Source organism: Phoxinus phoxinus, assembly GCF_949152265.1.
Source record: "Phoxinus phoxinus genome assembly, chromosome: 23".
In the NCBI taxonomy this organism is placed as follows: domain Eukaryota; kingdom Metazoa; phylum Chordata; class Actinopteri; order Cypriniformes; family Leuciscidae; genus Phoxinus; species Phoxinus phoxinus.
In genome coordinates this window covers 6,560,569-6,585,896 of record NC_136898.1, presented here as the reverse complement: position 1 = coordinate 6,585,896, position 25,328 = coordinate 6,560,569, and the positions used below count along the sequence as shown (strand labels likewise).

General features: G+C 39.0%; 1 protein-coding gene across 14 annotated transcripts in view; it reads left to right on the top strand.

Annotated features, from left to right (window-relative positions):
- gramd1ba (GRAM domain containing 1Ba) overlaps positions 1 to 24,350 on the top strand; it is a 71,704-nt gene extending 47,354 nt beyond the window's left edge. For 3 of the 14 annotated variants that reach the window (XM_079599914.1, XM_079599923.1, XM_079599916.1), the window contains 20 exons: positions 2,392 to 2,608; positions 3,165 to 3,185; positions 5,309 to 5,332; positions 6,992 to 7,012; positions 14,364 to 14,448; positions 14,745 to 14,848; positions 15,067 to 15,162; positions 15,235 to 15,315; positions 15,416 to 15,531; positions 16,602 to 16,755; positions 16,959 to 17,157; positions 17,234 to 17,380; positions 17,625 to 17,740; positions 17,854 to 17,996; positions 18,129 to 18,232; positions 18,547 to 18,744; positions 18,874 to 18,964; positions 19,500 to 19,607; positions 20,007 to 20,127; positions 20,842 to 24,350. In XM_079599914.1, coding sequence (XP_079456040.1) covers positions 2,392 to 2,608; positions 3,165 to 3,185; positions 5,309 to 5,332; positions 6,992 to 7,012; positions 14,364 to 14,448; positions 14,745 to 14,848; positions 15,067 to 15,162; positions 15,235 to 15,315; positions 15,416 to 15,531; positions 16,602 to 16,755; positions 16,959 to 17,157; positions 17,234 to 17,380; positions 17,625 to 17,740; positions 17,854 to 17,996; positions 18,129 to 18,232; positions 18,547 to 18,744; positions 18,874 to 18,964; positions 19,500 to 19,607; positions 20,007 to 20,127; positions 20,842 to 20,931 — 2,236 coding nt within the window. In that variant the 3' untranslated portion in view covers positions 20,932 to 24,350. Of the gene's footprint in view, positions 1 to 2,391; positions 2,609 to 3,164; positions 3,186 to 5,308; positions 5,333 to 6,991; positions 7,013 to 12,354; positions 13,375 to 14,363; positions 14,449 to 14,744; positions 14,849 to 15,066; positions 15,163 to 15,234; positions 15,316 to 15,415; positions 15,532 to 16,601; positions 16,756 to 16,958; positions 17,158 to 17,233; positions 17,381 to 17,624; positions 17,741 to 17,853; positions 17,997 to 18,128; positions 18,233 to 18,546; positions 18,745 to 18,873; positions 18,965 to 19,499; positions 19,608 to 20,006; positions 20,128 to 20,679; positions 20,749 to 20,841 lie in introns of those variants that run through there. The other 11 variants (XM_079599925.1, XM_079599917.1, XM_079599922.1 and 8 more) reach the window with 7 other exon arrangements.
- Positions 24,351 to 25,328: the final 978 nt, after the last annotated feature.

Below are 25,328 nucleotides of genomic sequence, written 5' to 3'. Positions count from 1 at the left end.
TTGGCTAATTATCTGTACCAGTTGATGGTTAATATTTTATTCTATTTTTTCGATTTACTATATTTTTACATTTAGATTGCCTTTTCATTATAATGTTGTCAAGTCACCTTTATTTCTATAGCACTGCAATACAGATTGTTTCAAAGCAGCTTTACAGAGATAACAGGAAAACAATGCAACAAAGTTTGTTTCAGCTGTACAGCAGATCTAGAAGAAAATAGTGTCATAGTCCAGCCTACAGTAAGTAAGTTCAGTGATGTTCATTTTTGTTGTAAAAAAAAAAAAAAAAAGTTATTAATTTAGTTTACAGCATTTATCTATACAGCTGATCTAGAGAAAACAGCGACGTCATTGTCCAGTCAGTTCAGTTCTCATATAATGGTGCCAATGCAGGCAGATCAATAATAATATTAAGTGTTGTGATTCCTAAATTTAGTTGTGACATTTCAAATGATTTATTTTAGCATTTAGACTTTTTATTTAGACAAAATAATATGGAATATTGTGCTGCTCACGCTCACTTTGTATATTGAATGAGATGATACAAGAAAACATTTAGGCAGCTGATGTAACCGATTCTTGACAGCGTGATGGATGTAGATCTGTGCACAGGTAATTTGATGCCACTGTTTCTGTGAAGGTTTTTTCTGCACTGATTTATTTGCCGTCAGAACCTTCTAGAACACGTGGACTTGCGTTCTAGTAAGGAACGGCTGCTTGAGTGCTTGAGTGTTGCTGCATGGGTAAAATCATAAGTGCATTAGGTTGAATGAACCCAGAGAGGTTGTGAGGTGTTTTATCAGTTGCTTTATTTTATTTGCTCTCTCTCTCTCTCTCTCTCTCTCTCTCTCTCTCTCTCTCTCTCTCTCTCTCTCTTTTGTCACACTGTTTGTTTTTCCAGACGGGCAGCTCTTAGCTCAGGTACAGAACATTAATAATTAAGATAGAACCTGGTGGCCTTTCTGAGGGACAGATGAAGGAGGAGGATTGCTGCATCGAGAGATTGAGACAGATAGATGGCTAGAGAAGAGTTTCTCCATCTGATTGAAGAAGGCTTTTCATCTTCTGTATTATCTATATCATCTTGACCTTTGTAAGCAAATAAGGTCTGATTGAGAGATTCTCCGTATTTGAGGTCAGCTAGTGAGTGTTGTTGTAATGGTTCTTCTCAGAAGATTTTACTCTTTCCTAGCTTTGGAGAATTAATGAAGTTTTCAGTTGTTTTATTAGAAGTATCAAATTTGTCTGAGATGTTTCTCCTAAAAGCTCTTAGGAGAAATAAAATGAGACTTGTTTACAGAGCTACAAAATTAACATTCACACCATAACTCAAACAATTTGTACCATATGAATTTGAGAATTATTTGACTTTTGATTTTAAGTTGATTGACAAATTTAAAGGGATAGTAACCCAAAAATGAAAATTTTGACATCATTTACTCATCCTCAAGTTGTTCCAAATCTGTACGATTTTCTTTCTTCTGTTGAACACAAACGAAAATATTTTGAAGAATGTTGGTAACATGACGGTTGACAGTAGCCATTGACTTCCATAGTATTTTTTTTTCCTACTATGGAAGTCAACGGTATACCGCCAGCTGTTTGATTACCAGCATTCTTCAAAATATCTTCTTTTGGGTTCAGCAAAAGAAAGAAACTTATACAGGTTTGAAACAACTTGAGAGTGAGTAAATGATGACAATTTTTTCATCTTCCTTTTTAAGCCTGTGTTGAGAATCTCCTGTGAGAATATTAAAGTCTCAGGAGAAAAATATATGAACTCCATTTGCTTTGCTCCCCATTTTAATCTTTTTTTCTTTAAGTTTCTTCTCCCCCCCCCCCCCCTTTTTTTTTACAGAGTTTCAGTTTTGTGCTTCAAAAAGATCATCAGATGTTCAGTTCCTGTATTATGACCGATCTTGGTTTTTCTTGTGATTTTATCAGTGATGTGGAAATTCCCACCAGAACTACAGCGCTTTAGCGATGTGACCTCCGCTGCTGTGTTTTTTGGTCTGAGTTGTAAGATGTCAGTCTGATGTACATTCCTGGAAGCTGACAGGGCAGAGGTGAAAGGCCTGCTGGGAGGATTTGTGTGTACACAAGTGGTTTGGAGGTTTTGGTGGGGACTTTTCGGTTGACTTCTGTTGTTGTTGTTATTCTGAGCCAATGAGTATATTTATTCCCCTGACCTTTACAGAAAACCTTTTTCCTTTGTACATTTTCATTAATACATTTAGTATAGCCTTTTGATGGTTAACACGAAACTCAATCCTGCATCTCCCACATGAGCACCACACGTTTGTAGCTCATGTGCTAACTGTCCAGCCAAGGATCAACAAGTGTAACATCTGTTTTCTGGTTATTTATTTGATATTTTTCTTGGTTCTGTAGCACTGCCAGTAACTCGAACCGCAGCACGCCGGCCTGCTCACCCGTCCTGCGTAAACGCTCGCGCTCCCCAACGCCCCAGAGTCCGGAGGGAGAGAACATGGTGGAAAAGAACTCCGATCATTCTTCCGATAAATCCCCTTCCACCCCGGAACAAGCCGTCCAGCGCACTTACAGCCAGTCGCTTCACAACACCCGCACCGGAGGAAAGAACTCCAAGGTAAATGTGTGACTGACTGTACTTACTGTACTTCTGCTCTCACCGTCTTCATATAATGCGTGTCTGGCACATCTATTGCTACTGTGGGGTCAAATTCCTCATCAGTGCAGGCTTGTAAACTCAATTCTGAGTACTTCAGGTGATTTGTACCGGTAGAGAAGATAAATTTACAGTAAATTTACTTAAAAATCTAGTGAGCTGCCTATCCAGGGAACAGTTTAGTCATCATACACACAAAAAAAGTCATCATACACACTCTCCCTTTCTTCGGGAAGAACATGCTTCATAAAAACAGTACATCATTTAAAAAATATTGTGAATGTCACAAAGTGAAGCACATTTAAGTCTAATCTGAAGTCAGTCAAGCCGTTGCATTATCATTTCATGACCATCAGCACCTCATGTACCAGAATGATTTACAGAACATCTCTTCTGCTTTGATACTGTACGTGGGGAAGCTTTGCCGCCCAACAGTGTTTTTTATTTGTCTGCACATAATTCATAGTTTTCTTTTTGTTTGTTTTCTGATATCTGTTCTTTCTCTCATGCATGCTAGTCCCACAAGAGACTGTCTAAAGTAAGCATCACTCTTTTCTGCTCTACCGTACCTCCACCCTGCATGTGACCCATCCCATAATGCTTTGCATCACCTGTCCGTGCTAACCTAGTAAATGCTAATCAAACCCTGTGCAGGACTAGCTAGTAATGCCAAGTTAAATGTTTTGAACTTTCTGATACAGACTAGCCCCTTTCACACATACAGTCTTTACTGGTAAATTACTATTAAGAGATCATGTGTGAACAGGACCTTTCCAAAAGTACCAGTAAGTTCTGACAATTTCCCGGTATGAGAAGTTGTAACATTACCAGTAAATTACCGTTATGATTCTGTGTGTAAACAATGAATAGGATTACGGGTATGAGCACATGCAAGTTTAGAACACGCCGTCTTAAGAAGTTTGCGTTGAGCCAATCATAATGCTCTGTCGGATCCGTTTATGGTAATTTCCGCTGCTTTTAATAGTTTTTTTTTTTTGTAAACATGCGCTAGATGGACATCTGATGCCATTACGCCACGTCTCATGATCGAGAACCTTGCTGTGTCCAAAATCACCAATTATACCCTTAAATAGGGCAATATATGGACAGCCATTTGTAGTGGGGTCCGAAACCATAGTGGATGTTATCGAGTGCACTCATTCAATCCCACAATGCACCACCATAACAATTGCGTGAGTGTACAATCGATTTATGCTCAATGGCAAATACCCATAATCCACTGTGAGAGTCTCGTGTCAAATGAATTCACGTGTCTCACCAGAAGATGGCGCCCACACCTTAATCATCCATCCATGCATTTTCCAAACCGCTGGTTCAATGTGGCTACAGCATAATATCATACAGGTATAACTTCCGTTATTTTTAATTATTAAATTGTTTAGTTAATGTTTATACATGCTATTAGTTTCCATGACAGAGTTTAAAGGGTTAGTTCACCCAAAAATGAAAATAATATTTTAGATTTAGTCCGAGAGCTTTCTGTCCCTCCATTGAAAATGTATGTACGGTATACTGTCCATGTCCAGAAAAGTAATAAAGACATCATCAAAGTAGTCCATGTGACATCAGTGGGTTAGTTAGAAATTTTTGAAGCATCGAAAATACATTTTTGTCCATAACAAAAACTACGACTTTATTCAGCATTGTATTCTCTTCCGGGTCTGTTGTCAATCCACGTTCACGACTCCGCAGTGACGCTGCTGATGTAAGACGCTGATGACGTGTTATCTCGTCCGTGTAGTATTCGGGTTCAAATAAATATGGATGGGCAAAAAAATGCAAGTCTTCCTCTGTGTCGAAATCCTTAGACATGTTTGCGAAGATTGTTTTGTTTACATCGTGCGTCTCCCTCAGACTGTAAACGAAGCTCGGGCGCACCAGATAACACGTCATCAGCGTCTTACGTCAGCAGCGTCACTGCGGAGTCGTGAACGTGGATTGACAACAGACCCGGGAGAGAATACAATGCTGAATAAAGTCGTAGTTTTTGTTATGGACAAAAATGTATTTTCGATGCTTCAAAAATTTCTAACTAACCCACTGATGTCACATGGACTACTTTGATGATGTCTTTATTACCTTTATGGACATGGACAGTATACCGTACATACATTTTCAATGGAGGGACAGAAAGCTCTCGGACTAAATCTAAAATATCTATCCTATTGTGTGCAGAGGGAATTTGAAAGACAACCGTTTCTCCCGCCCCTCGGATTGAGCCCTGCCAATGGTGTGTTCCCAGACCCAACATCTTGATGTGGGTCTGGCTTGTCAGGCTATCAAATGTAGTCAAATTGGACAGATAGTGAAAATAAACCGCTTCTCGTCCAGGTAGATGAAGAAAACAGACGTGTTTAAAGGTCATTTCCAATCATTTACATCACAGAGTTTACCGGTAAAGTCATTCTGGTAATTTTATGGTAATTTACTGGGATTGCTGTGTGAAACAGGGCTTATAAAAAAAAGATGTTAACTTCTATTGCAGCATCACAAAAGCAGAAGTTTTCAGTATGCCATAGTAGAAACACGTTACTTATGTCACAGTCAGTTTATTTTCTAAAGACGGATATAGAAGGATAAATACATATTTATAAGTAAAACATTTCACACCTGACCTCTCTTGATGAACTTTCTCTCCAGTATGACAGACTAAACCTGATTAAAGTAAGAACTCAGTATTTGTGCCCTTGAGCTCAGACCTATCCTGTGAGAAGAAACCACAGTAGAGTACTGTAGAGTCCCAGTGTGCGTGTGTGTGTGTGTGAAAAGATCTGTCCAATACTCGCATTACACTTCTTTCTCCATTCTTTAAGGTCTTTATATGTGTATATGAACCATAAACTTGTATCACAATCACTGTTGAGCCACTTTTAGGATAGTTGTGGTTTTATAGATCTGTCCTGTCCTCTATAAAATGCATTATACGTTTGGCAATGTTTAAGAAAAAGAGTTTAATTTAGTGTAAAGACTGCCCCCTTGTGGTAGCTTTGTGTATGGTGAATGTGCAATGATACAAGCACAGATGAAATATCCTATACACAAACAGAGCCTTCCCATAATCCCTTGTCTTTATAATATACTTATACATGTGCTGATCAAACATTCATGGATGGATGGATGGATGGATGGATGGATGGATGGATGGATGGATGGATGGATGGATGGATGGATGGATGGATGGATAGATAGATAGATAGATAGATAGATAGATAGATAGATAGATAGATAGATAGATAGATAGATAGATAGATAGATAGATAGATAGAAATGAATGCAGTGTTGTGGGAACCAACTCTTGAAGGTTCTCAGGTGTATCCTATGTGACAAAATGTCCCCACAAAGTTGGCAATTTTCAAAATCCTTGTCCTTGTGGGGACACTTTTTGGTACTCATGAGGAAAATGGCTTATAAATCATATTAAAGGTGCATTAAGTAACTTTTCATGTTAAAAAATACCAGTTTTCTAACCCATACATGCTTAAACAATTGCCTGATGGGCTGAATGAGCCCTTCTCTGATCACTGAGATTGTCTCTATAATCCTGTAAAGTAAAATAAATAAGAGGAATTCGGGCCGAAATTTTAGACTGGGCGTGACGTCATGCGCGTTCACGGCACGCTCACATAGTTATGTCTGGCAGGTTTGTGTATTTGCCGGCATTCTCCGTAAGATACCTGCTTGTAGTTCATTTCAAACACCAACGCAAACTCCACGTAAGATAAAAAAAAGAAAACTTTTGTCTAGTGCAACCAAAAGGGCCAAATTGGACTCAGACAGGCGTCGGAATAAGACGAGAGTAAACATAGGGAAGGCTTTCAACAAATGGAGAGATCTCCGGTCTGTTCTAGGGCTCAAACGGGATTTATAACTTTATTACCTCTGAAGACATTATGATTGTAAACAAAAGATTTGCGGCTGATGCTCCTTTGGTTATGAACAGTTTGTGCTCATGCAAGCGTGCGTGTGCGTGTGGTCCATGAGCGTGCACATCTCTGGCTGCAGTTTCGCTTGCCGCCAGAGGTGGCATAGTTCTGCAAAAACTCAGAATCTTGCGCTATGCACCTTTAAATAATGTCTTTTGAAAATGTAAAAATGCAGAAACTTTTCTGTGATGGGATGGGTTAGGGGATAGAATATACTGTCTATGGAATGTCCCCATAAAACGTATGTGTGTCTGTGTTTGTGTGCAGTGATATGTATATAGCCAAATATAAGTGTTTGTGTATATTTGAATCACTCAGAACCCTTAAAAACTCACTCTAATGTTTATCTCTTCTATTTTTGTGTCTTCTACCATCAAAATCGGATTCTTCAAACTCACAGAAAAGTCAAAGCTGGTATAACGTAAGTTTTTTTTAATAAATGTTTTTACTCTTCATTACTTTTGATGTTGAATGTCGTGTGTTTATACAATATTGTGTACAATATTGGCAGGTTGGGGTTCTTTAGGAACTGGATTCTGTTTTTCATTATTGAAATAATTGTTTATTGCTCATCTACATTTTATGTCATGTGAATCTCTGAGGGTGTCGCTTGCCAGAGTTAAACTGCCTTCACAGACATTTCATGTAGCAAATGATTACCTCTTTCTTCTGGAAGGCTGAATGTTTGGCCTGACATTTGATTTCCTATGGGAAAGAATCCATTTTTTTTTTTCAGGTCAGCTAGTACTTAATGACATTTTTCATCATTTTACAAGTGCCTTTGTGATGTTTTGTCAATGTGTTATTGTCGGTCATAACCTCAGAACATCAGAACAAAGAGTGCAGTGTTCTTTCTCTCAAATAAACAGTGTTTCCGTTTCTGCCACTGTTACTGCTCAAACATACTAGTCTACATCTAAAATATATAGTATACCACTAGAGGTCGACCGATATTAGTTTTTTCAGGCCGATGCCGATGCCGATTTTTTAAAATCCGGGTCGGCCGATGGCCGATTAATGCTGCCGATTTATTTTGGCCGATATTTGGCCGATATGTGCTTGTTTTTAACCTCTATTTGAAAGATATAATTTAAGTACACAAATAATTACTAAGATAGACAAAATTTCTCAACAAAAACATTTATTGAACACACCAATCTGAACTTGTACACTTAAATTAAAAATGTATAATGTAAAAACATTGTATAAATAATGTATAACAAATATATTAAATAAACGAAACAGGTAAGAAGAAAATAAGCTGTCAAATAAACTTGGCTGGGTGAAGCGCTGCCATGGGGGTGGTTTTCTTTTCAGCCATCAGACTGTAATGACTAAAAAAGGGGAAAAATAAAAGGTTATGTTAATATTTTTTGTATAGTATCTTGACATCATCTTCAAGTCATTTTATAGGTATAGATATAAATCTAAAAAATGTTTCATAATTCAGCTAATAATTCAGTGCATTGTAAGTAATACAAGACTAAAAACATTTCTATCCTCTTCCCAAAAACTGTCCTGAAACATGTATTTATGGTTTATTTGTTTTGTTTTATGGACAAAGCTAAATGGACATAACACAATTATCGCAAAAAAGGGGGGGAAACGGAATTATTTAATAATATAGTAGTAGCAATAACGTACTAGTAAATTGTATGTTTCCACTGTTCGATCGCGTCCGCGCCTCACACACACACACACACACACACACACACACACACACACACACACATATAAGTAAACACTCTGCGACTTCTCGATCGCTCCCACGCCCCCTCTCTCTCTCTCTCTCTCTCTCTCTCTCTCTCTCTCTCTCTCTCTCTCTCTCTCTCTCTCTCTCTCTCTCTCTCTCTCTCTCTCTCTCTCACACACACACACAAATATAAGTAAACACTCTGCGACTTCTCGTTCGCTCCCGCGCCTCTACAGTGAAATACAGTCACACAACATTACACTGTTTGGCCAGCATTTTTACCGTGTTTAATCCAGCTAACGGTATGCTAAAGTTAGCTGCTGACTAGCGTCACATGCAGCGACGCGGTGTTTCTGTTCTAACGTCCGTTTTCAGAGCATCCAAGAGAAACAAATGCATAACAGTAGCACCGAAATGAAGCAAAGAAATCCGTGTTGATATTCGGTCCGGTAGATAACGGTCGTTAAGGCACCAGTGCCGCGATGACACTAGCAAAGCAAAGCCAGTCCTTCACTAGCTTATAGTGCGCGTTGGTCTCTTTTTTATTACTTATTTCTCTGCATTGAGTGACAACCCTCTCAAATATAAGACACACAAACAGAAAAAAATAAGTCAAATGTACTGTCTGCAATTGCAAATTTCTTGCTTACTTATTGTGACATGATAGCAACCCTTCTGCTGTGATAATGCAACCTCAACTACGCTATCAATATCCAAAGTAGCCGAACGTCATGTCGCCTATTCATGTTTTTTCTCAAAGTTGGCAGTAACATGAAAAGTTTTTAATTAAATATAAAGGAGTTATAAGAATGGAATCCTTACCGTTTTCTTTAGGCACTGGAAGCTGAAGGTCTGCGGTCTGCTCACTCTGCTGGATAATGACTCTAGGGGCAGCGTGCGTCGTACACGTGTGCGCCTGCCTAATAATCGGCTTGATATAGGTGGATATTGGCCGATGCCGATTATGTTAAAAAATGCAAAAAATCGGCCGATTAATCGTCCGACCGATTAATCGGTCGACCTCTATATACCACAGATCATTTGGTTCACATTGAAATCTCAGACTTTTGATTTGATTTTGAGATCTCTTCTGAAACTCATGTGAGATTGCTGGATTCTTTTTACGAGAAGAATCTAAGAATTGGGAGATTTAGGAAAAGTTCCCGTATTATCAAATTTTTTCCTCACTGAGAAGCAATTGAGATGAAAATATTTAATTTGTGGGTATTCTCCTCAGCATCACTTTTAAAACATAATTATGTTTATATAAAATGCACTGTTTTTTACAGGGAACATTTTGCAATTTAATGTGCAAATCCTGATTATATACACTGAACAAAATTATAAATGCAACACTTTTGTTTTTGGCCCCATTTTTCATGAGCTGAACTCAAAGATCTAAGACTTTTTCTATGTACACAAAAGGCATATTTCTCTCAAATACTGTTCATAAATCTGTGTTAGTGAGCACTTCTCCTTTGCCGAGATAATCCATCCACCTCACAGGTGTGCCAGAGTCCACACTCTGAAGACTGTCAAAGCTTTATATTTACAACGCGGTTTGTTGAACATTATTGCCTATCGTTTGCTCGCTTTCTGTATGTAGTCTATTCAGAATTTGAATTATATTTTTATGCTGCTAAGAGGACCAACAGCCACGTATAAACTCTAGAGTTTCAGGAGAGACCGCATTTTAATGTGGGTGCAGTTTGGGTCACGGTCTCTGTCAAACGGGTCAGGTATGGAATTCAATCAGTGTTGCCGTCGGATAACAGGTCAGGTGTTTTGTTCGGTAGTGTGGGTGCGGGTTTAACAAACACGACTCTGCGAGGGAAGTCTGAATGGTTATGATGCTTCTGCATGACTCTATAAACAGGAAAACCAATGTGTGGACAACAGCATCTGTGTGGAGATAACAGTCAGTGTTTATAAAGACCAGCAGGAAACAATGATGCTGGGACTCTCTCCAAGTGTGAGCTTATCAGAAAATTGTATACTTTGCTCATTTTTGTTTTTCTTGGGGAGGCAGATAAACCGCAAGCTGTTGAATAATCTGCTCAGTTGTAAGATGGCAGCTGTAAACATTGTAAATACAGACAGTGAAGGAGAAGCTTTTTCTCCACAGGACTGTAAATAATCACATGTCACGGTCAAGTCATTTTTATTTGTACAGAATATTTACAAGTCATGTTGTTTCAAAGAAGCTTTACAGAAAATCATGTCTTAAGCTTTAAACCCCCAGTGAACAAGTGAAGAGTAAGCGTAGCAAGGAAAAAATGCCACAAGATGTTGAGCTAGAGAAGTGAAAAGTTCTGAGAAATTCTGAGATAGCCTAAAGTACAGTATGAATGGGAATATAGTGTTATTCTGTTTTAATTTGTCATTTGTAGTGGTGCCATTAATCATGGCAAATTTCCACTGCATAGTACGGTACGGCTCGCTTCGGCTCGCTTTAAATGGTACCACCTCTGTTGAGGTTCCATGCGTACCGTACCGATACTAAACGTGACGTGAAAACACTGCAGATCACTGATTGGTCAGACAGAATCGTCACTTCAGCGTCATTGTATTTGCGTCACGAGACACTAAACCCGCTAGATTTAAATAGCCAGACAACAGCCAACGCAGTAGCACCTGTTTTTAGAGTATTTACTTGACAAAATAAGTTTAAAAAGAAATGGCTGAATCGTGGTCAGTGGACGAGGTGCAGACGTTCCTCTCGTTGATTGCCGCCGGACCAACAAACAGTGTAGGGACAAATTAGAGGCGACAACTATTAACGATCAGTCCCACCCACTTTGAAGCGGTACTAACTGCAGTGGAAATGCAACCGAGCTAAAGCGAACCGAACCGTGCCGTGTCGAGTCGTACCATGCAGTGGAAAAGCGAAGCGAGCTGAACCGTTCCGCGCCGAGACGAACCGTGCCATTACAGTGTACTTGCCTAAAAAAGTACTGAGTAATATAAGGTAACTACAGGGCTTAAGGTTAGGTTTAGGGGTAGGTTCAGGATTATTACCCAGTTACTGTAATACTATAATAAGTGCATAGTGTGTACATGGGGAATAGGACTGTAAAATAAAGTGCTACCCCTTTTATTCTATAATTCTACTTCAATTAATGGTTATATTTTTGTAAATATTTTAAATGAATTATATTTTAGTTAAAAACAATTCTTCAAGTTTACCAATAGGACCTAGATTTGACATTGGGCAACCAGACATGTAGTGCCAACATGTTTTATTAGACAAAAAAAGAGACTTCCTTAGGACTTCCAAAGAAAAGAGATGGCTCTACCGAGTGTCTTGCTCCTGAGCTGAACAATGTGTCTGGCTCAACAGTGGCCTCAGATGTTTTGCTTGAGAGGGGATTGGACGAGAGGCCAGAGAGAGAGATGATTCACCCATTTGGCATCCCCTCAACATCCCCCCTTCCTCCAGCCCAGGAAGTTAACTCGAGTTCGTTCACCCCGTGAGAGTGCAAGAACGAAGGAGAGGCGTTGTCCTTGGCCGTGCCTCAACACTTACACCATAAAATGACTTGTGCACAATGGGGGCCTCTGTGTTTCTCTCAAACACTTTTTATCTCTCTGTCCTCTACTTTCTCCAACTTTTTGGTCTCTTTCTCCCACTTCATGAAATAAAAACAACTGCTGCTTTTGCTGTTTTGGGGGTTTCGCAATAAAACAAATTTGTGGAAGATGAAGTGTCTTGTTCAGGCACCGAACCCTTCAGGGTCTTCAGGAAACTGACAACAGCAGCTGTCACAGGAGTATAAGGTTTTTTTGTAACATTTCCGGAGTGACATTGAATCAAGCTTGACCTGGGGTGGGGGTGTAATGGCAGTCTTAGGAAAAGCATATAAATCTCCCAGCTCTTCGATCATGAGTGAGAAAAATGTACTGCCTGAAGCAAAGAGCTCACTACATCTGGCACAGCCCCTCCTCTGTCTTCTTCTTTGCATACTATTGGCCAGCTGGCTTCCCTAGCTCCTCCTCCCTCGTTCTCACACACAAACATTCTCTCAGGCCCCTCCCACTCCTCTTGGCAGAAATGTTTTGTAGAAAGTCTTAGTGAGAACTCTTTCCTGTTGTAGTAAAGGCTGCTTCAGCTCAAGAGAGTCTCTCTGTGAGATTAAATGACACATTTTGCATCCTCCAGGAAGATATACTCAACGGGACGTGCCGCAGATGAACTAATCTGGACTTGCAAGGATATTAATGCTTGCATTTTGACTATTTTTATCCATGCTAAAAGAATTTTGAAAGATTGTTTTTATCTGAAGAGAAACCCTGCATTTTTTTTTACAGGTGGATGTTTTTTTGGGATTCCTCAAGCAGTCAAACACTTTTCAGTTTTTGAATTTATGGATAGTTCTTGGACAATTTTGTTTTTCTTGGCAAACATTTAGGATACGCAATATCCTAAATATATGTTTTCATCAGATAACCGTAACTGAAAACCTTCATGAACCCTTTGAATGTAAAATATTGTAAAGTGGCAACGTACCTACGCACGAGTTTCTGGCTGGATCTGGAACTGTTTCTTGTATTTTGTAAATTTGGTGGATCAGCAGGCATAAACCCTCAAACAAAAAAGATCGTTTTGCCACAGCCTTTCAAAGCAGACCACTAACAGTCCTCTGTGTCTTGTTGAAAGTTGGACTCATTTCCTGAGGAAACCGTGCTCCGTTTTCCTTGTCAAGATTGATTTGCCTCTCTTGTCAATGCGAGGAGTTCTGCTGTATATGGAGGATTGTTTGGCTGGTGTTTAGGTGCTGAGACTCAGGCTGCACTACTTAAAAAACAAACCCGGTAATGCCAAAGGACGGGTGCAGAGGTTACTCCAGGTCATTTTAGAGCATGGCCTGCTGAAGCTGGTATTGAGCTCAACCTGCATATCGTGAAGCATTGCACCACCATCAGGAGCTGAGACAATAAGTGGGAACGTTTCCTCAAACGGACGAGCAATGGAAGTCCTCAGCTTTGATGCAGAGTCTGATTGGCTCTACGACTGGGAGGCAGTCCAACAGCCTGAAGTGCCCCCGTGTGATTGGATAGACTGGGACTGGGATTCAGAGAGTTTGCCTGCTGTAAGCATCCAATCAGTGAGCAGATGAGAAGGGAGTTGTCTCCCTTTTTAGTTTGGCTTTGTTGATGTTAGATCATGAGCATCTCATTATGTTTCAGTGGAGAGACGACTACAGAGTTTTACTACTGTGCGCTTAGGAAAGATGTCATGCATTTGGCTGTGAATGCAATGATTTGAGGGAATGCAGTAGTTTTTCATACATTCAGTTGAGTACCTTGATGTAGATCGTTCGGCTGACAGAGTATTGAAAAAAAAATTATATATATATATATATATTTTTTTTTTTTTTTGTGAACCAAACTGCCTTTTCCAAACTGATAAAGTGATTTTTAAAGTACATTTTTGTAAAATATTAAAACTTTAATCAACATTTATTCCCACAGAAAGTGTTAATGGAAACAGGGTGTCAGCTTTACAAATTCATTTGAGAATTTAATGTTAATATTCTTTCCATTTTAAAATTCACGTGTCTAATATACAAAATCATGGTAACCAGGTATAAAAGTTTTTTTTTTTTAATGTTTTTTTTATGTATTGAGCTGCTGTTAAAAGAGAAAATATGCTGGGGACACAAAAAGCCTTTAAAATAAAATAGTTTAATTCTTTCTTCTAAAATAAAAAAATATATAGAAAGAGAATGAAGAGAAAATTCTAGGTTTTATTGCATTAACAGGGGTGGGAACAGGCCAAAAAATCTTCACAATTAAAGTAAATGGGGAAAAAAAGAGCATAAATATACTTACAGATTTTTCTTTTTCATTTTTGGTTATTGTAGGTAAGGCAAAAAAATGTGTGTGTATATATGGGGATACAAATGGCACCCGTATTGTTGACCCTTTTACAGTTTGTCTCCAAAAAAAAAACAATGTATGAGGTCTTTGCTCCTCCTTAAGTGTTTTAACTGTCTCTGTGTGGATGTTTGTGGTTCTATGTGTGTTTATCTGTACTGTACATAGCTGGTCTCATTCTCTCTCTCCTCTTGTCACTCAGGTTTTGAGCCCCACATACAAGCAGCGAAATGAAGACTTCAGGAAGCTCTTCAAGCAGCTGCCCGACACGGAGCGCCTCATTGTGGGTGAGTCTTGTGTTTGATCTTTACACACTGAAGGCAGCTACACTATAATTAGCCGTCTAGTAGCATACATGTTATCATTTACCATACAACCTTAAATTACTGCATTGATTTGTTGTTGTTGATTTGGTTAGCCCAAAAATGTTGAGACCTACCTTCTTTTTCTTTTTCAAACTAGTGATTGCCTGTTATATTTTTAGTGTTTGGTTGTAAACAATATGTATAAAACATGGAAAGTGGAGGATGCATCTTAACATCCATGACCTTTTGAACTCTGACCTCTCACCTCATCCTGACAGACTACTCCTGTGCCCTGCAGAGAGATATCCTCCTGCAGGGCCGCCTCTACCTCTCTGAAAACTGGATCTGTTTCTATAGCAACATATTCCGCTGGGAAACGCTGGTGAGTTGAAATATTACTCTCATCTCTGAGTGCATCAGTCTCTCGTGGCATTTTCTTGCACAGCTGTGAGGAGAAGTAGCGTATTCTGCACGGAATTGACATTCCTGCCTCTCTTTAGCTCTGAAAAAACGGATATCCATGCACTGTACTGTGTTGCTTCAGCAGGTTTGTTGAGTTTGTGTTGCTGTTGTCATCTCTCTATGTCTGTGTGTGTGCAGCTGACCGTGAAGTTGAAAGATGTTTGTTCCATGACGAAGGAGAAAACGGCTAGACTCATCCCCAACGCCATCCAGCTGTGCACAGACAATGAAAAGGTAAACAGAGGTCTTTGCCTTTGTGCCCCAAACTCTGTCGTACATACTAAACATTTGCTTATTCTCCTTTAGCACTTTTTTACCTCATTCGGGGCGAGAGATCGGACGTACATGATGATGTTCAGACTCTGGCAGAATGCTCTACTAGAAAAGGTTCGACAAGATATGTCATTATTCCCAATGATCCTTTGAAAACTAATGTTTGGTGGCCATGTTAGCCCACAAAGTCTTTATGTGTCTCATATTTATCTAGCCATTGTGTCCCAAAGAGCTGTGGCATTTTGTCCATCAGTGTTATGGGAATGAACTGGGTCTGACCAGTGACGATGAAGATTATGTACCTCCTGATGACGACTTCAACACCATGGGGTGAGTCTTCCCCCATCCTGAATGTTGAATCATTTAGGTGATTCATAATTCACAAATCTACACCCTCTCTCACAGCTTTGTTAGAAGAGGTCCAGGAAACAGATTTTCAATTGCAAGTTTAGGAATATCTGGTATTGGGGGTATTTTGTTTAGTCACAATAGTGGTTTTGTACCCCTTTCCCAGCTTCTAGTACACTCAGATTTACAGATTTAGTTTTTTTTTTTTAGGTCTAAACTCAAGAAGCTATTTTAACACAAAATACACCCATTCAGATACACTGATATAGTCCCAATCAGATACAGCCAATCCAAACCAGTTTTGTTTTTGAAAAATATTTGTGGGTCATGATAATGCCAAATGTTACCAGTAAAAAGTGGCCTACATTATTTAAATATATCTAGTCAGTGACAGAGTGCAAGCATATTCGTCTAAAATAATTCAGTATTTTCAGCTTCAGAATCATGAATATTTTTATTCTGGAGTTTCCATTGTCAAAGTGTCCAAGCCTATTCATTTACATCCACAATGTAATATAACAGTACATTTTTGTTAACCTTTTACCATATGTCTTGGATTATCGCAATAATATTGTATCGTGAGTTTAGTATCATGATATGTATCGAATCGTGACATGAGGGTATCGTTACACCCATCATTATTAATTAAAAGTGGCAGTAAAAACATGTATAATGTTACAAAAGATTTCTACTTCAAACAAATGCTGTTTTTTCCTTTCTATTTATCAAAGAATCCTGAAAAAAGTGTCACCGTTTTCACAAAAACAATAAGCAGCACTTTTTTAAACATTGATATTAATTAGAAACATTTCTGGATCACCAAATCAGCATATTAGAATGATTTCTGAAGGACCGTGTGACACTGAAGATATACATCAGTCAGACTACAGCGGTACATCCAAATTATCATTGATTAGCTGTAGATAATCTTCACTTCTCCTTTTTTCCCACTGTCTATCAATCCGTCTCATTGCTATCTGTGGTAGAGGGTCTATTTCACTGCCCGAGCTGGTAATCTTGACCTGCAGCTGTTGCCCCTCTCCCTGGTGCAGGTACTGTGAGGAGATTCCCGCTGAAGACAACGAGGCCATTGACAACTGTCCCAAAACCCAAGATGCCAAAATGGACATCAGCCCTCAGCTCCACAGGAAGGTTTTCCTCAATAGCAGTCTCAATTCCACAGACAGCACAGACGCTCCGGTCAATGTGAGAACTGGGTCACCTTCACAAAACACATACAATAACTGTTACAGTGGGAATACCCCTGCAGAATTGTTTATTAATGGTAATTTATACATTAAATAAATGGTTAAGATTGCCATACCTGACCAGTACAGCATAATGTTAGCACTGCTAATTTATATTTTATTCATTAAAAATGTTCATAATCAATCTTTCTCTCCTTGTAGTTTGATGTGCCCCCAGTGGAGGACTTTACTGGCTGCGTCCCAGAAGACCTCCTGCCCCTGCCTTTACCTGACAACATGCTGTTAGAGACCAGTGGCTCCGCCCATGTTCCCGCCCCCTCCCCCTCCCCCTCCCTTGATTTCAACGACAACGAGGACCTCCCCACTGAACTGAGCGACTCCTCAGAAACACACGATGAGGGTGTGTATGCAAAATCCATTTCTATTTACTGTACCACAACTTTAGTCTGACAGTTTCTGTGCGTGTGTTTTCTCAGCTGGGGAAGTGCAGGCCTTCCAGGAAGATCTGAATGGGAAACTGTACATTAATGAAGTGTATATGTTCAGTGTGGAAAAACTGCACGACATCCTCTTCACTGAATCCCAGTTCATGAGAGAGTTTCTGGAGCAGAGGCGCTTCTCAGGTAATCTATCTATCTATCTATCTATCTATCTGTCTGTCTGTCTGTATCAATTTATCTATCTGTCTATCTATTTGTCTATCTATCTGTCTGTCTGTCTATATATATATATCAATTTATCTATATGTATCTATCTATCTATCTATCTATCTATCTATCTATCTATCTATCTATCTATCTATCTATCTGTTTATTTATCTAGCTATTATTGATTTGTACCCTCTTTCTCTCTATCTTTCTTTTGCAGATGTGGTCTATCACCCCTGGAGGAAAGAGGACACTGGTCAGACCAGAGAGATCAGGTACACCATCGCCCTGTCCAACCCACTGGCCCCAAAGACGGCCACAGTCACAGAGACACAGGTGAGCTCACCAGAGGAGATAAACAAGCCTCGTGCAGTCTCTGAATCATGTTTAATGTAGTTTTTATCTTCATGATGATGTGAAAAGCTTTAGTTTCTTTGTTTTTCTTGTAGACTTTGCACAAGGCCAGTCAAGTGAGCGAGTGCTACATCATCGACGCAGAGGTGATTGCTCACGATGTCCCATATCACGATTACTTTTACACGCTCAACCGCTACATGCTCACTAGGGTCGCCAAGAACAAGTGCCGTCTGAGGTAGAGTCTGCGCTCTATTTTAATCCAATAAATATCATTATAATGTGTATTGCTTGGTGCTGTAAAAAACAACACATTTTGTAGCATGTAAGAGGAATAAAATGCTGTGGTTTCTGCTTATGAATCTAAAAGAGTGTCAGCTGAACTGCGCTACAAGAAGCAGCCGTGGGGATTGGTCAAGGGCTTCATTGAGAGAAACTTCTGGAGTGGCCTGGATGAATATTTTAGGTATTTAGGTAAGTTTTAAAAAACATTTATGAAAATTAAATATTAATTTTGAACATTAAATATTTAATTTACATTCAGAGTACAAGTTTAAGATATAACATATAATATAGCCTACAATAAATATAACAACTTAAAACAAAAAATACAGAGAACTGGATAAAAAGAATGAAGATTAAAATAATCACTGTTTCTCTCTTTGTGTGTGTGTGTGTGTGTGTGTGTGTGTGTGTGTGTGTGTGTGTGTGTGTGTGTGTGTGTGTGTGTGTGTGTGTGTGTGTGTGTGTGTGTGTGTGTGTGTGTGTGTGTGTGTGTGTGTGTTTAGAGCTCGAGTTGAGTAAGCTGGTGCTTTCAGAACCTCACAAACAGTCTCCCAGATCCAAAGCGTTACACACTGCTCCAGTGAGGCGGAGGAAGCGGCCCATGACACACATGAGGCAGCAGCACATGGACGAGGCGCTCAGCCCCGTCACCACACCTGAGGATGAGAAGAGTGTCATCCGTCGCATCAAACATGTGGCAGGTGCGACATCAGCCAACTCTCCTCCTGAGATACTTTAATGAACTGTACATGGGCAGGAATATAGTTTTGGTTGTATTTTCAGGTGTTTTCCTCTGTGTTTATTGAGTATTAATGTATCTGCTGTCACAGGATCCACACAGACCAGACACATCCCGGACCACGGATCTGAAGGCCTGGCTCTCTACAGCGTTTCCAAACTCCTGCTCATCATCAGCTCTGTGTGGGTATTCCCAATGAGAGATGAAAACCAAGACATCACAGGAATTAAACAGCAAAATTAAACTTCTTTTCTCCCAGATTGACACATGCAGATAATTTCTTGAAATATTTTTTTTTTATGTTTACATTTTCTAACATGGCACAAAAGTGTAGAATAGGCCACTTTAATGTCCTCACTGCATGTTTCATTCAGTGTCTACTTTGGTCTGTTTTCAATCTTCTCACTTTGTCAGTCACTCACACTGTTACATTATTAGAGGATTTAAAAAAAAATCCCCCACGTTTCCGAGTTACTGTTCAAGTTACTCACATTGTTGGTCAGCAGGAATTCATTATGGTCTGTTGTTCTTTGGCTTCATGTCTTTTCTCTCTCCTGTTTTCATTGCATCCTGCAGGATTTGTGTAAGGTATTCAATGTTTTCATCTGTATAAACGTATAAATGCTGTCAAAACATTTTCAGCTGCTGTGATTTATTTGATGTAGCTGATATAGAGATTCATGAGCTGATCTGGGTTTGTTCTCTTCTGTTCCTCAGTCTGGTGCTGCTGGTCTTTTTAAACATGATGCTGTTTTATAAGCTATGGATGCTGGAATACACAGCCCAGAGTTTGACCTCATGGCAGGGTCTCAGGTCTCCGGAAAGGTAACTAGACCCTTGAATGTGATGATTTGTTATTTTTATGAGAAGGAATGTGAGGTTTTTCAAAACACCTGAACGAAATGTAAAACGTTGGCACGTAACTGTTAGCCCACTGTAAAAAAAAATATTTTATTAATATGTATTTTTGTTTCGTTTTTAGGTAAAAATGTACAAACACTTACAACTAGCAGTATTGCATAAGATGGAAGTTAATTTTTTCTTAAATCATTGTCCAGTTGTTTTTTACACATAAACCCTTGTTTTACACATAAATCTGTAGCGAGGTTAATGCAAGAAAAAATGCCAATGTGGCAAGAATGAATAAATTCAATATATATTTTGCTGCATAAATATGAACACATGAATGCTATTTGCATGAGGAATGTTTTGTGTATGTTGCAGTAAACTTCCGCAAACACAGATTGAATGGGCTCAACTTTTGGAGTCTATGCAGCGTTACCATGAAAACGAGCTGGAGAAATGGAGAGAAATAATAAAGTCATCTGTGCTGTTGTTAGATGAGGTACGATCAAGTACTGTACAAGTTTGAAAAATGTGCGAATTTCATAGCTGTATCATATTAAGAAATAATAAACAGTATTAAACTGTGGTCCAGGGATGACGTCGAAACCCGGAAGACTACCGGTAACTCGTCACTGGTTCCCTTGAGATTTTCCTTTGGGATGCCTGTGGTATACAGTACAACTTGACGATGCTTTGACATTTTGTTCTACAATGTAAATTACACACACCCATAGCAAAAATGCACATTTTGAAGCGCATATTTCTAATAAGTAACTAGATAAGACAGTTTGGGTTGTGAGTGTGTGTGATTTATGTTGTAGAACAAAATGGCAAGTATCATCAAGTTATGTTTACCATGTTTACTCATAAATAAATAAAAACATAGGAAAATTACCAAGAAACTACCATTAGTCTTCTGGGTTCATGTCATCCCTGCACCTCTCTATAAGGAAGAAAGGAACTCAAAGGGATAGTTCAACCAAAATGAAAAATCTGTCATCATTTACTCATTTTCACGTCATTGTAAATCCATATGACTTGCTTTCTTTAGTGGAACACAAAAGGAGAAAAGAACTTTACTTGTTGCACTTGAAAAGGATGCAAAAGCATCATGAAATTGGTTCGTATGATTATATTCCACATCTTTTGGGTGAACTATTCCTTTGAACTGCAATCAATCCAGGATTTCAATGATACATTTGTGTGTTTACAGATGAGAGAGTCTCTAATGAAACTACAGAAAGGTATCGGGTTAAAAGACTATGATTCAGACAGTGAAGAGAGGAGAAGTCGCTATCACTGACGAACAGAGTCCCGGTTCAGCGAATGTAATGAACATCTCCACACGCAAGCGATCAGATGAGTAAGTGGGCGGCACTGACTGAACGCAGTCTGGCTACAGCACTGTGAGGCCTTTCTGACAGCAGACACTGAAGGATACCCAGCACTTTCATTTCTCCGTCTTTAGAGCTGAAATGCAGTTCGGAGGAATGATGGTGAAATCGGTCTGTTCACCCAGGGCTAAAACAACTCAACTGTCACCGCAAAAACAGACACCGACTCTCTGGTTTAAACACTCGGAAAACTTGAGCATCCCTTTTTTAAACCTTTTGGAGTCTGGGACCAGATAAAGAAAATATGGAGCTACTATCAAACAAGTGTTACTGTATGTGAACATGTACACATTTATTTATAAAAACAAAATATGGAATTGAATGATATTATGATAGACATGAAAATATATAATTTCTATGTAGAGCTATATTTGTTGCCAGAGTTCATTTGTAAATGGCTTCCATGGAGAATCGAGGCTGGTTCCTTGATAGCTTGCGCCATGGTACATCAACTATATGCAACTGGTTTATCCTCCTCTGTTCGGAATGACTTCCTCTGATTGATTGATTTGCGTTGGCAAAAGATCCACGGTAGAATCATCTACTGAGCGTCACCGGCTGCATTCCAGTGTTCATACTACTACACGATAAAAATACTTTTAGCATATAGTTAGGTTAGGTTAATTTTCCATGTTCCACTCCATCTTGCGTACAAGCGTACAAGCTTTTCAAAGTATACTCATTTTACCGTGAGCGCGGATGGATGTGTTTGGCAGGTGTGGGCGTTTCTATTCAAGCACTCGGATCACTCTTACATGCGCTGTTGTTGTGCACAAGTTGGTATGGATGCAAAATTCAGGACATTATTATTTGAAGGAGGATTTTTCAGTCATCAGATTCAACTATAAGAAATCCAAAGGATTATTTGCCTGAAAAGTGAAAAACTGTGGCTCTGTGGTGCTATCAAAAACATCTCAACCAGCTTGGCACGGCAACCAATGGCTAGAGTTTGGGCGGGACTATTTGTTTGGCTGATCAATGATAGGCGGCACACACTTATCTATGCTAATAGTGTAGTGCATCAGTGGCATATTTTTGTAGGCAAAACCTGGAAACAAGTTAGCATTTTAGCACGTCCAGCTCCGTCATCCCGAAGTCGAAGTTTTTGGTTAAACTCAAGCTCGGGATATTTTCACATTTTATTCTACAACGAAAAATACATCAGTACAGTACAGTACAATACATAAAGTTGTCGGAAGCTTAGTGATGATGACGTTGAAGTCATGCGACTGTGGTGTAGTTCGTTTATAGCCTAACTTTAGATTTTTACTTTAGCCGATTGTATTTAGACTCATTTCTGAAGATTTACATGTAACTTGAGAATCATGCATTTTCTCAGCGCACTATTATGAGGTGTAGTATGAGGACTGGGATGCAGCCATCAAGCCTGTGGTCAACCAAACCTCTCATGTCGTAATGGTTGTGGTATATTACTGGTTAACTACCATAGGTCCACTCCAGCCAATGGCATCCGTTCAAATGTGAATGAGTTATTGTCACATGAATGTGTTTCTTTTCTCCCTCAGGGTTCATTTATATCCTGCGGGCAGCTGTAAACAACTTCATATTGCCAAGCTTTGATTTTAAAGCCACTTCATGATTTTTTTTTTCCATGTTGTACTGTATGTTCTCCATGTGTTTTGATGCTGAACCAGCTGCTGGACGGGTGAGAGATGCACATTGATTTGAGAAAGTATTTACCGTGGCTTTATTAGAGTAGTGGAGCTGGACAGACTTTTGTTCCTGATGCGATCTAAAGAGAGACCAGCAGTGGGTTTGTTAAGACTAAACTGTGAAAAATCCAGGTTATGCTTGAATTTTCAAAAAGAAACTGAGCAAGTAATCTGAACATTTGGCAATATAATAAACATTCAACCTCACGATAAAGTTCAAATTAACTGTAACCTCTTGAGGTGCCAGATGCAAAGTTGCGTTTTCTCATACACACTCTCACACGCACAAGTGGGAAATGTATTTCTAGCTGGAGCTGCGGCCCTAGATTGGCCTCTAGTGATATTGAGTTTTGGTGCTCATGTGGGCGACACGGATTCAAGTCTTCTTTTATTTCCTGATCCTGTTTCCCATCAAGAATAGTTCCAAAAGGCCAAAATCTAGAATTAGAAATGTGTTTACTGGAATTGATCTATCTCTAAGCAGCAATTTCACAATCTAAAGATGGTTCTGATTTGTATATTTAAATATCAGGTGGGGTTTTCCCCCCCACTTATTATACAACTCAAGAATCCTAGTTTCTCATGGAATCAACTTGTTTTAAGTCCCATGTATGGCATGTTTAAGAACAATGTATGAACTGATGAAAATACTAGAGACCGAGAGCTGACGGCTTGGAGAGATGCTGGACACATGTCTTTTGGAGTCTATGCATTGCCCTGTTGGCTTTATTGACAGACCCCTTGTCCTATTTTAAGCAACAAGGGCAATTAGGAAACATCGCTAGACTGAAAATAACATCTGCAGGTCACAGTGATCAGCTTGCACTGTTTATGCTAAAGGATCAGTTAGCTCTCAAGAATGGTCCACCCACAAAATGTATTTTTCATTATGATTATGTTCCTAAAAATCAATCCATAACAGGGACCGTGGAATTTATGTCTGTATTCATCCTCATAGTCATTAAACCAATATGCAGTATTTAACGTGCAATGTGTGTTCAAGTAGAGTAAGTATCACTGAAACTGCACATGAACCGTCTATGAGAATGTATTTTCTGCTGAAAGACGATCCTTTATTTGGACGTTTTTTTGAAGCACGGGTGATTTAGACGGTGTATGTCGAGCATTGGGAAGCCACAGCAGTTCTGCCACTTTGCTCACTGTCAGGCCCTAAAAAATATTCTTTCTTTCAGCATTTTGCAAGTTCTGCGAACAGTGTTATTTCTACTGTAGCCTGTGTGCACTGACAGCATGGTTGCTTTCCTGTGGCCATGACTGTTCTGGTCCAGGTGAATTGGAAATTCATATATGATATGATTTTTTTTTAGGGCATGTCAATGTTAGGAGCAAAACACTGAGGTAGAAAAGCACTGGTTACCCCCGCCCCCCCCTAATAAAAAACATGGAAAGAAAGAAAAAAATTATGTATTTTAATTACAACATTGAGTTTTAAAATGCTTTTTTATTATTATTTAAAATGTTCTTTACCAAATGTATATACATGTGTTACTGCAATGTATGTATATGTTGTGTACAGTGCACATCCTACATGCGCTGGTTGCACTGTGGGATCCCTGAGAAATGTTCAGAAAAAAATATAACAAAATTTGTGTTGTCAAGAAATAGGCGGAATGAATAAAAGTATTTGAAGACGATTTCCACGGCATTTGTTATTACTTACTACATTTTCTGCATTTTAACTTTTTTTTTAAATTATTTTTAATAGACATTTTATATCTTATTTTATATCAAACGGACTGTCATGGTATTTCTTGAATTCTGTTAGTGTTTGTCTTCACCTTGTGGCTGTTAGCAGATAGTGCACTTTTAAAAAAAAAAAACTGGACTACTTTTGACAATTACCACAATGTCAAAAGTGTCCTAATTTACCCAAATTAACCCAGATTTATCTGAAAGTGTTACTCCTTTACCACATTTTTTTAGTTCTTATTATGAAATTGTAAATTACAAAGAATAATTTCGAAGATATAGAAATTAAATTTCAGTAACCACTCAATTAGAGACAAATTTACTTTTTGGCAGCAAACACTTAAGATGGGTTTGGTGCACATAGAGATAAAAAAAAACCATGTAATAAAATATTCTGCTGTATCTTTAATGCTGTGGGCCTAATTTTCTGCCAGAGGTCCTGGACATATTGTTCAGATACATGACGTCGTGGATTCTATCAAATACCAACAGATCAGAATCAAACCCTGACAACCTCTGCTAGAAATCCTATAATGGGCCATGTTTGGATCTTCCAAAAGGACAGTGATCCAAAAATATATATATATATATATAAATGGGTCACTGAGCACAAAACCAAGCATCTGCCATGACCATCCCAGTCCCAGACCTGAACCCTATAGATAATGAGTGGGCTGAACTGAAGAGAAGAAGCACCAACATGGATCTGGGGAGATTCTGTATGGAGGAATGGTGTCTGACCTCTTGTCATGTGTTCTCCAAACTCACCAGGCATTATAGGAGAAGACTCCGAGGAGCTGTTATCTTGGGAAAAGGAGGTTGCAAAAGTATTTAATAAAAGGGCAAATATTTGTTCCCAAAGTGTTTTGGAGAAAAACATTTCTTTCATAATATGACCCCCCACACACACTTTCAATTATTTT